The sequence below is a fragment of the Anser anser genome (genome assembly GCF_964211835.1).
Source record: "Anser anser genome assembly, chromosome: 19".
NCBI classification, from domain to species: domain Eukaryota; kingdom Metazoa; phylum Chordata; class Aves; order Anseriformes; family Anatidae; genus Anser; species Anser anser.
The window spans coordinates 15,389,642-15,400,298 of NC_139740.1; the positions used below are offsets into that span (position 1 = coordinate 15,389,642).

The 10,657-nt window shown below is 51.5% G+C and overlaps 2 protein-coding genes across 3 annotated transcripts; one reads left to right on the forward strand and one right to left on the reverse strand.

Moving 5' to 3' along the window:
* Positions 1 to 504: 504 nt before the first annotated feature.
* RAC3 (Rac family small GTPase 3) lies at positions 505 to 5,998 on the forward strand. 2 transcript variants are annotated; one of them, XM_083804751.1, is made up of 6 exons: positions 505 to 657; positions 2,988 to 3,059; positions 3,318 to 3,435; positions 4,046 to 4,108; positions 4,588 to 4,747; positions 4,865 to 5,998. In XM_083804751.1, the coding sequence occupies exons 1-6, from the start codon at positions 623 to 625 to the stop codon at positions 4,993 to 4,995; spliced, it is 579 nt and encodes a 192-aa protein (XP_083660877.1). In that variant the 5' UTR covers positions 505 to 622; the 3' UTR covers positions 4,996 to 5,998. The 2 variants fall into 2 exon arrangements, with proteins under 2 accessions (XP_083660877.1, XP_083660878.1); XM_083804752.1 differs by lacking the exon at positions 2,988 to 3,059 and having other exon boundaries at positions 509 to 657.
* On the reverse strand, positions 5,992 to 9,591 carry DCXR (dicarbonyl and L-xylulose reductase). Its single transcript, XM_083804772.1, has 8 exons — positions 9,532 to 9,591; positions 9,351 to 9,448; positions 9,063 to 9,217; positions 7,624 to 7,666; positions 7,215 to 7,314; positions 6,985 to 7,049; positions 6,773 to 6,890; positions 5,992 to 6,287 (listed from the first exon to the last, which is right to left on the reverse strand). The coding sequence occupies exons 1-8, from the start codon at positions 9,587 to 9,589 to the stop codon at positions 6,184 to 6,186; spliced, it is 741 nt and encodes a 246-aa protein (XP_083660898.1). The 5' UTR covers positions 9,590 to 9,591; the 3' UTR covers positions 5,992 to 6,183.
* Between the last annotated feature and the right edge of the window lie 1,066 nt (positions 9,592 to 10,657).

Here is a 10,657-nt window from a genome sequence, read left to right on the forward strand (position 1 = left end):
AGATGGAGGAATCCAGAGGTAATCCTTATTCAGGATTCTTGCTGCCGTGTTTTTGTTCATCACCACCGCTAGGCAAACGGCAGTGACATCTAAACGTGCCTGCACGAGGGTTGGACCAGAAGCTCTCGGGGGTCTTTTTCCAACCTTTACGATTCCGTGATGCAAGCTACAGTGCGACCTGATCCTACACCCTCACCCGAGGCTGCGCCAACCGCCCCCCGCGGCCGTCAGCAGCACCCCTCGGCCTCCCCAGCGGCCGGGGGGCGCGGGACTTGCCCGCCGGGGGTTTGCTGTAACGGCCGGGAGCGCCGCCGCCAGCCGGTGGCCGCCGCCCGGAGGAGGAGGAGCGGGGGTGGCCCGGAGGCGGGGCGGGACGAGGGCCGCTGGCAGCGCCCTTCGCCTTCCTCCCGCGCAGCCCCTCGCGGCGGGCGCTGATCGGGGGCCGAGCCCCGGCCCCGGCCCTGAGGCTGCAGCGGGGCCCGCAGCGCCGCCGCGGGGCGAACGGGCCCGGCCCCGCCCCCCACCCTAGGCCCCGCCCCCGCCGCAGGCCCCGCCCCCCGCCTCCCCGCCCCCGCGGGCTGTCACTGCGGCGGAGTCGCGGCGGCGCCGCCATCGCGGGCAGATGCAGGCGATCAAGTGTGTGGTGGTGGGCGACGGGTGAGTGCGCGGCGGCCGCGGGCGGCGGCGGGGCCGGCCCGGCCGCGCCTCGAGCCGGGCGGCCCCGGACAAAGCGGGCCCGAAGCCGGCGGCGCCGCCGGGAGGGGAGGGCGGGGGGGAGGGCCCGGCCCGGCCCGGCCCCGCCCCGCCCCGCGGCCCGGGCCCGGCGGCCCGGCGGGCGGGAGGCCCCGCTCCGGGCCGGGCAGCGGCGGCGGGACCCGTCAGGCCGCGCCCGCCGCCGCCCTCCCCTGGGGTCGCCGCGGCGCCGACAGAAAGGCGCGGGGCGGGGGCCGGGGCCGGGGCTCCCGGCGGCGCGCGGCGAGCGGAGGCCACGCGGGCGCCGCCCCCGGCGCTCTCCCGGTGGCCGCGCTGCGGTGCTGGGGTCCTGGCGGGCGGGAGGTCGGGTCCCGGTGCCGTGGCCCTGCCGCTGCCCCCGCGCGCCCCGGTCCCTCCTGTTCGCAAACTTGAGCCTCGGTGTCCGGGCGCTGCCGGGCCCCGCGTCTGGCGGCGCTCCGCCCGGGGAACAAAACCCTGCGCTGCCTGGGCCTCGAGGCCGCCTCCTCAGCGTCCTGCCAGGGGTCCCCGTTGGACTATTTTCACCGTACAGGGGTGATTTGTTGCAAAGTACCCCTTCCAAAAAATTTCGACGTTCATAGGTTTTTCTCGTATCTCCTTCTGTTGTTTGTGTTCTGAGGTGAAATACATCGCCGTTTCTGGTTTCACCACGTGTCTTGCCATCCTTGCTCTTCTCTCTTGGCTTTTTCTGAGAACGCATCTGCGTTCCAGATGCAGGCGTGCAGTAGATTTATGGTGCTTTGTAACTTTTCCTAGCTTGTCCTGTGCGTTTTTCCTCATTCCTAATACTATGATTTTCTGATCACCATAGCAAGCATGGAGCTGAGATGCAGAGTACTAAATGTGAACTGGTCTTAGGCAAGGACCGGTCTTTCCACCCTCTCCTGCATGCCACATCCTTAAATATGCATTTGGAGTGAAGTGTTCCAGCTTCTAACCTGAGGAGGCTAAAGAGCGGTAGGAGAAAGAGTCACCCACCAAAACAGCACAACGTTATGATGGAGAGGGCAGTAACAGCTGGGAGTAGGGCATGCTGGAAATGGATTTCAACTCAAAGGCTTGCAGACCAGTGGTGTTCTTTAAGACCAAATTGACAGCGCAGAGACTAAATGAACTCGGATACCAAACCACTTAAAAGACACACATATCCATGATCTACAAACGATGTGACTGCCCTGCGTGGTGGGTAAGGTGTCAGTTCAGGAGAAGAGTTGGACAGGTCAGTGTAGTTGTTCTTTACACAACCTCCCTGTTCTTCTAGGGAGGAGATGTGGTCCAGGGGAAAAGCAGGGTTAGTTTGTGTAGTGGTTCTAGCTGTGCTATGTGTCGTCCCAGTGCACCATTGTGCAGTCCCCTGCAGGCTCTCTCTTCAAGTCTCTCACGTCACTTTTGTGAGAATTGGGTAGAGAATACCCAGTTCTTGGCTGGCTATTCAGGTTCACTCAAGCACTAACCACCAGCTGTCCCTGTCACTGGCATTCACTATCAGTTTCCCTGAAAGGCTCTCCACAGCGCACAACTTATACAGTGATAAATAGGTCATTTCCACTCCCATTACTCCTCTGTTATAAATAAGCTTCTCTCTAATTCTACAGGGATAACTAAAGTTCATATGCTAACGCTATTGTCACCAAGGCCCAACTTGTGCCAGCTGCCACCACTGGATTGACCAATGCCATCTGCCTTCATCAAAGCCCTGAGCCAATATTTTTAGTGATCCACGCCAATGCCAAAATCTCTTTCCAAACTGATTGTAGTCACTTTAAAGTTTTTGTTGTTGTTGTTATTTTTTGCGGCTACTTATTTTTCCCCCCTTTATATTTACTGACATTCGATTCCTATGTCTGAGGAGTTTGAACAGTGTGTTTTTGCACTTTTTTTTCATTTCACTGTTTACCCATTTTGCTAGGTTATTATGGACATGTTGAGCAATAGCAAGCCCAGCACAGAACCTTATTTTTTTTCCCCCTCTTGGTTTCTGGAACAAATAATTTTTTCTTGGTGTTTTGTTGAGGCTGAAGAGGTGGGGAAAAGGAGTGGGAGAGAGCAGGGTCAGATGTATGCTGAGGCAGGATGCATCTGGTGAGTTCAGACCTCGTCCCTGACAGGGAATTCTAGCCTGCTACAGCTCCATTTCCTCACATGTTTACTTTCTGCCTAAACTCTTTTTTTGGGTGGGGGGTAAGGGTGAGTTTTCCTGCTTCACTGCTTTCTGCTGTACCTTTCTTTATGCTTGTCACTCTCATCCTCTGCAGAGCTGTAGGGAAGACCTGCTTGCTGATCAGTTACACCACAAATGCCTTTCCTGGAGAGTACATCCCCACTGTGTGAGTAATGGCCTGGGCTTCAGATACTCTTTGCTCCTTATGTGTGCATGTACAAAAGTTAGTTTTCTGGGTGAGGAGACTATGAACTGCACATGTGAGTATGCCTGTGATATGGCTGCGTGTGTGAAGAGGGCAGAGTACTCCCACTGGAACTGTGTTGCACAGTGACCCCTCCTGATTCACTGCCCCTTGAATTTCATCTAAAGTCGCATGTGGGTGAGAACAAGATTGTCACTGATGTGGATTCTTCCTTGGCAGGTTTGATAACTATTCTGCCAATGTCATGGTAGATGGAAAGCCAGTGAACTTAGGCCTCTGGGATACAGCAGGTCAAGAGGATTATGACCGACTGCGGCCGCTTTCCTATCCACAGACGGTGAGTGCTGTGCTTGGACTTGCTTCTAACTGTTCTCACTTCAGGACAGGGAGGCTCCCAAGGACATCCAGGCTTCATTCCTTTAAGTTCCTATAACTTCAGCCATAATTCTTGTTGTTCAAGGAGGCTCACAGCTGAATTTCTCCTAAGTGATTGTCACATTCTAGTTCCTACTTCACAATGGTGTTTGAACAGTTATGCATGTCATAGAAATGCTCAGGTGTAAGGAATGGTGTGGAGCTGCTGTAAAGCTGAGCCACGTTCCATATTCCCATTCTCTCTTGGTGGCACTGCCCACCATTGGGCTGCGCTAATACTGCTTCCCTGGCTGTAGCAATTGCTACATGGCCCCTCCATCAGGGTGAAGACTCACACTAAGGTGTTTGTGGACACAGGCTCTGAACATGTAGAGTCAAGTACTGTAAATTAAAATGAAGTCATATGTCCAAAATCTGAATTAGTTTAGCCACCTTAATGGGAAAGGGTTTCATACAGCTACAGTCCTTGCTGGTGGGAGGAGGTTGTCTTCTGTAAGGCTCCCTTCTCTACCCTTCCTCCATTATCTCTACCTGTTCTCTTCTACACAACTGGCTCTTTTGTTTCTCCACAGGATGTTTTCTTGATCTGCTTCTCACTTGTGAGTCCAGCGTCCTTTGAGAATGTCAGAGCCAAGGTAATGTGTTCTCCTTCTTGGTGCAACAGTGGAAGGGAGGAACCAGTGAAATCCACTGCTCCACTCAGCACTGTGACTGACACCTACAAGCCTGTTTCTAGCACTCATGTTTCGAGAAACAAAGGTCATAGTCTGCAATTTTTACATGGGGTGTTCTCTTTATTCATTGGCTAAGTTTCTGCCTTTTCAAATCTGTCTCTTAAAGAGGAGGCATGTCCTAGAAACAGAAATGCAGTTTTTCTGCAGTGTATGCAGAGCTGGCTGGTGCTATCTGTCATGATTCCATGTTTCCATGGCTTCATTATTACATTTGCACTGATCTCTTTCTGCACAGCATATTCAGAGTTGTAGGCAGAAGTATCCTGCTCAGGTGTTGACACCATCTCAGATATTAGTAAAACCCTTGCTAATAGTAAATGCATTCTCATGGCTGCATCTACTGCCACAGCTACTTTTCTCATCACGCATCTCTGTTTCAGTGGTACCCTGAGGTCCGACACCATTGCCCAAATACACCTATCATCCTTGTGGGCACCAAGCTGGACTTGAGGGATGATAAGGACACCATTGAAAGATTACGTGATAAGAAACTGGCTCCCATCACCTACCCCCAAGGTCTGGCCATGGCTCGAGAGATCGGTGAGTCTGATGTGCTGGCAGGTCTCCATGGCATTGAGATTTTTGTTTTGGAGTGGGTGAGGGACACTGTCTCCTGCTAGCACTGGAGTGGTTGAGCTGGAGCTCTCTTTCCCCTAGGGTCGGTAAAGTACCTTGAGTGCTCTGCCCTGACACAGCGGGGCTTGAAGACGGTGTTTGACGAAGCCATCCGGGCTGTGCTCTGCCCACCACCTGTGAAGAAGCCTGGCAAAAAGTGCACCATGTTCTGAGGGCTGTGGCCTAGGTGCTGGCTCAGCATGTTGTTGTCCTCTGACAGATTGCATATTAGCTGGGTGTTTCTGGAGGGGGCTGGGATGCGTAGGGCCCTTCATCATGTACGAAGTCAGTGTTTTTTAAATGTCTCTTTGATTTAACGTCAATGTTGATGTGAAGGGGCAGCGGGGGCAGGAGACTAGCTGAGGGCTATACAGCCCCCAGGGAAGTCCAATGGGGAAGGCAAGGTAGCTCCTTGGGGCAACAGGCTGTTTTGGCTCTCCTGAGCTCAAAGCTGAAAGGGCTTGACATATTCATCCTGTGCTGGGAACGCCTGTTTTTTTATCTGCAGGTGAAACACATGCTGAAGATCCTTGTGAGAGTGGGGAGGGAGCTGATATCAATGGTAGTGAATGACAAGAACAACTAGGAGAGTAGTGGGGTCTCCTTGCCCAGCCTACTGTGGCTAATAGTCAACAAATTGGTGCTCTAGCAGATATGTGCCTGAGACTGTTAAAGGAATCATAACTAGACCCTGAAAGGGTTGAAGTAAATGAAATGTGAAGCTGAAAAACTAATAATTAGGTGCTTTATTGGATACTAGCCAAACTCAGTGAGTGAAACAGCCCTGTGCAATCAATGTATTTGCCTTTGTGTGCACACCCTAGGACAGCATGGTGCTGCTCCCCCCCCCCATCAGTCTTTAGCAGGGCCTCCCCGTACAATCCAGTCTCTGCAGAGCAGGGCTGAGGTTGTTGCCTCTGTTTTTTTTTCCTTTTTTTTTTTCCTTTCTACTAAAGAGAGCAAAGAAAGCAACGAGGAGTATGCTAACTTCTTCTTTCCCTTCCCACTGAAAGTGCAGGCAGGCTCTGTGGATTTGGATGGAACAGGGAGAACTTCTGAAGGATTGTGGGAGGGGTTGGAATAGGGTTGGAAGAAAGACAGATCCAGTTTCTAATCATCATGTAGAGTGACAAAGATAAAACCTTATTTGGTGCAATAAACATTCTCCATGACAGCGTATGTGAGCTTTATTATATAGCAGCCTCCTAAAGGTAACTTTTTGCCTCACTTCTCATACAAGTTCCAGCCCTGCTGTCCCTCTTGTCCAGCAACACCGGGTCTTTGTCAATGTTTTCTATCCCATTTACATGTACGCAGTACTAGTATGAAAATTAGGCCAGGTGTGAAATGCAGGTGTCATCTTAGGAAACAAGAAATCCCCCATCAACCATCAGTGAGCTGCCAGTTGTCATAGCACTCTTGTCACTGAGCAGGAAAAGAATGCTGTTCACCACATCATCCACCTCTGGAATCAAAACATAGAGGACATCCAGTGCACCTTTCAAATTGGACTAGAGAAACATGCATCCCAAAAAGTATGTCTTTGGCCTCTACAAGTAATTGGAGCAGGGAAATATCTCCAACCTCCAAGCTGTGCTTGGTGTGATCTACACATTCACAAGTCCTTGTTGTCCTCAAATGACATAACTTAGTTCACAGCAAGCACCTATGCCCCCCACCAGTCACATTCAAGAACAATAGAGTAAGGGCATTCCACTTGTCCTAAAAGACAAGACTCTAAAACAGGGGTGGTAAGATTGCCATGTCCTCGTCAGATGCTTCAGAAATTCCACCACAGCCACTCACCAGAGTCGTGACTTTGCTCAAAACAAACAAATAAACAAAAAAAACCAACAAAACAAACAACAAGGTACCTATGGCTGTGATATCAATTAGGGGAAAGGTCTGGATATGAGAAAGACCTCAGCCTGGCAGCAGATCTACACTGACCTGCAAACTTTCCTAGTGGAATCCGGTTAATCATGGCAGCAGATTTCTGAGGATCACTCCAGTTAATTCTCCCCATGTCCGTCATAACTACTGTGGGATTCACAGTGTTCACCCTAATCTGAGACCAAGAGCAACACGCTATGTAACCAAACTGCGCTGAGAAGAAATGCTCACGTTCAGCTTTCACGCTTTTCTTTCAGAAATAATCCTACCTTGTGGGGTCCCAGTTCCATTGCCATTACCTTGCTCAGCATATCCAAAGCACTTTTTGTGGAACCTTCAAGAGAAGGGAAAAATGGGAGGCATTTAAGTGTATAGCATTTTGTCTGGATCACAGAGAGGTATTTTACTCTGCTCGGAGCTGGCAGCCAGCATCTTGGTGGCTATGGGTCTCCAGCTAGTCAAAAATGAAATAAACACTACTAGAGCTGCACACACTTACAATAAACAGCATGATCCCGCAGGGCACGCTGAGATGCCTGGCTAGAGACATTTACAATTGCACCTGGTATCCCCTGTGTAATCATCTGCCGAGCAACAATCTGAAGGAAAAAAAAAAAAAAGATGCCAGAATCATAACAGGAGAGAACATTATTTCATTCAGTAGTAATCTTCAAGGGCTATGGGGGTAGCCAAAAGAGCAAAAACATCCAGAGGAAGTCCTCACTGCTTTCTACTTGAAAGAGATAGGGTCAAAGCAAGAGAGTGAAGGTATTGTACACACAAGCTGTCGGGTTAATGTTGGATTATGGTCCCCTTAGCCCTCCCCCTGTCAGGGCTTGATTCCACTATGGAGAACAACTTAGTTGCTGCTGTTCTTAGAGACAACTGAAGTGACAATTCATCCTCACCTGGGAAACGTGAAGCACAGCTCGAAGATTCACATCAAGACTCCTACAGATAAATGAGATTTAAAAATTACACAGTAGTTGCCGCCCAGACCAGAGAGGAATAGTTTTGAGAGGACAAATGCTGCTGGTATCTTGGAAGGACTGGTGATACTCGAACACTGATAGCGATGCCAAGCTGAATGGATATACCAATAATAATTAGGCATGTGTTCACCAATAAACCATTCACTGGAAGCAAGCTAGTTAGTGGCCTTTTCCCCTGTGCAGAGGGGAAGGTGCACTCATGCATCCTCACATTTCTAGCAGGACTCTGTTCTTTGGCAGATTATATAGCAGTTCTATTAAAGTTTAAACAGTGATCCCTGGGCCTCAGCCAGTGGCTCTTCGTAGGACAATCAAATCTTCACAAGACTTTGAAATAGGGAATCTGCTATAAAATTGGTAGAAGCAACCTTTATTCTGTTTGTGATATAGTCCTTCCTTGGTCAGATTTTCACCAGCTAGTTCTACAGAATGATCTAAGTAGAATCTGTGCACTTTACAGTCCAGTTACAAATGAAGCCTATATTATAAATGGAAAATGTGGAGCTATAATGTTGGACAAAGCATGACACCCATCTTAGAAGGAAGTAGCCTCAGCATAGCCTGTATCCTAAAGCTTACACACATCTGGAACTATGGTTCTTTTGAGGGGAAAAAAAAAGTCACTGCAGTAAGCAAATTTCATTTCCTATCTTGATCATTTTTTTGTACCTTCATTGGGACCCAGGAGTTGGACTCGATGATCCTTGTGGGTCCCTTCCAACTCCGGATACTCTATGATACTATTCTTATACTCCTTTAGCTGGCTTTGTTGTCTCTTTCTAAATTGTCTAAATTGTCTTTCTAAATTGTCTTATCAACAACTGTCTTTCAATTTAGTAGTGACTGAGCTGGGGCTAGATTAGAAGCTCTGGGAAGGTCTGAGCTTGATTACCAGCAAATGGTGCTCTTTTCTCCTGCACAGACTGGGTTAAGTGTGGGTACCATCTAGAAGGTGATGTTGCAAGGTTCTGGCTACTCAGTAACAGTGTGAAATAACCTTTGTTCTTAGTTTCCTTTGAATGTTTAAAAAGAGTATGAAAGGTTTTTTTTTTTTTAATTAGTAAAACAGTCAAGAAAAAGCAGACCAAAGCACTAACAGCCAAGAAAACACTGTGAAAATGAATGTTAGAGGCCTGCTCGTGTCCCTCTCTCCTTCTTACCCCTTCCATCTCCCCCAGCCCCACCTGACTGGTACCCATGCAGCTGCTGCTTTCATAAGGGATACCGCTATCTTGAACGTTTTGCCACAGTCCTTTACGCTGGCTGTTTTGCTAAGGCTCGGCAGACAGCACCTTTCTGCCTTTCTAGCCGGACGCACAGTCCAGGCACGGAGCTGGGGAGGCCGGGGCACTCACCGGTCAAAGGCCGCCCGGGTCACCTCCAGGAAGGGCTGCAGCACCGCCACGGCCGCGTTGTTCACCAGCAGCTCGAAGGGCCCCGCCGCGCCCACGGCCGCCTCCGTGGCGTCCCAGTCGGCCAGGTCCAGGCACAAGGGCTCGATGCCAGGGCACTGCGGCGAGGGCGGCCCGGGTCAGCGTCGTCGCGGGTGGGCCGGGGGCGCCGGGGTGGCGGTGACGCTGCCCCGGGACAGGGCTGGGGGCTCGCGGGCGGGGTCCCGCGGGGGTGCCGGCGGCCGGCCCTACCTCTCGGGCGAGGCTCTCCAGGTCCGCCGCCGTGCGGCTCAGCGCCGTCACGCGGGCCCCGGCCTTGCTCAGCGCCACGGCCACGGCGCGTCCGATCCCTGCGGGGAGACGGCGTCAGCCCACGGCGTCAGCCCACGGCCCCCGCCCGGCCCCCGCCGCCCGGCCCAAGGCCCCCGGCCACCTTTGCCGGCCCCAGTCACCAGGGCCCGGCGGCCGTGGAAGCTGAGGTGCGGCTCCATGCTGCGGTAGAGCTGCGACCTGGGCGGGCCCGGGGCGGGCCGGGGGCCGGGCGGAGCCCGAAAGCGGCGCGGCCTGGCGGGGCCGCACGGCAGCGCCCTCCCCGCTCCGGGGCCACGCGAGTCCCCGTTTCCCCGGCCGGGGGTTGAAGGTTGGCCGCGTGGGCCGGAGCCGGGGCACCGCGGGCTCGGGTAGCCAGCGTTCCCGGAGCCGCTGAGCTTGCTCGGGCGCTGCTCCACACGCTGCCGTGCAGCGGGCAGACTCATAACCAAGGCGTCTGCAAGGAGGGCGTACTGCCCTGGAGCGAGGAGCACAGCGAGGAGCCATTTCTGGGCCTAACCAGCAGACAACAGGCACAGAGTTGAGGTTTATTGCCTCCGATTCTAACTAAAGCGTCACAGTGAGAGCACAGAAGACCTTTTTATCAGATGATGAAAGGACCCGCTTTGTCCACTTAAAGCTGCTGATAAAGGTTGTAGGCAGCCCTAGTCTAATAGTCAGTGCCTAGAAAACCAGCTATAATTATATAGGACCCACGTGGTTGAGGCATATAGGATTTCTCATGCAGCACCTACATGGCAATATCCATTTACTGCAAGGTACAATGGAAATATGGTCTAAAGCTAGTTAAGAGGTCATCCGTAAGTTACTACGACCAGTTTACTTCAAGTGGTAGCAAGCATGTCTCCTGATTTGCAGGGCTGACATTGCGTAACAGAAGAGCAGCACAGGCACTTATACATCCAATTAACATGTTTTGTTGATAGAAGCAGAAGTCTGCTTCTAATACCCAGTTTATCCATTGCATTCGGAGTACTCTTAAGAACTGCTGTGGCATATTTAATAAATGCAGAAACAGGATGGGAAGGTGCCAGTACAGATTTACAACACTTAGTCCTTATTTCAATACTTTTACTTTACTCCACTTTCACAATTATTTGCAAGAATTCTCCTCATCCCTATTTCTTCTTCTGCACACCAAAGTCATCTAATTCCCATATGCTTTTTGGCCATTTGATATCAACAGGTTGACAGGAGACAAGTTTTTCTGTATTACAGGGTTTATGGCC

Bases quoted from the DNA above. Each gene is read 5' to 3' on its own strand.
- RAC3 (XM_083804751.1), top strand. From the start codon at position 623: ATGCAGGCGATCAAGTGTGTGGTGGTGGGCGACGG. The intron at 658-2,987 runs GTGAGTGCGCGG...CATCCTCTGCAG, and splicing joins TGTGTGGTGGTGGGCGACGG to AGCTGTAGGGAAGACCTGCT. The intron at 4,109-4,587 runs GTAATGTGTTCT...TCTCTGTTTCAG, and splicing joins TTGAGAATGTCAGAGCCAAG to TGGTACCCTGAGGTCCGACA.
- DCXR (XM_083804772.1), bottom strand. From the start codon at position 9,589: ATGGAGCCGCACCTCAGCTTCCACGGCCGCCGGGCCCTGGTGACTGGG. The intron at 9,218-9,350 runs GTAGGGCCGGCC...CCCTCGCCGCAG, and splicing joins TGGAGAGCCTCGCCCGAGAG to TGCCCTGGCATCGAGCCCTT. The intron at 7,667-9,062 runs GTGAGTGCCCCG...ATTTATCTGTAG, and splicing joins ACCCGGGCGGCCTTTGACCG to GAGTCTTGATGTGAATCTTC.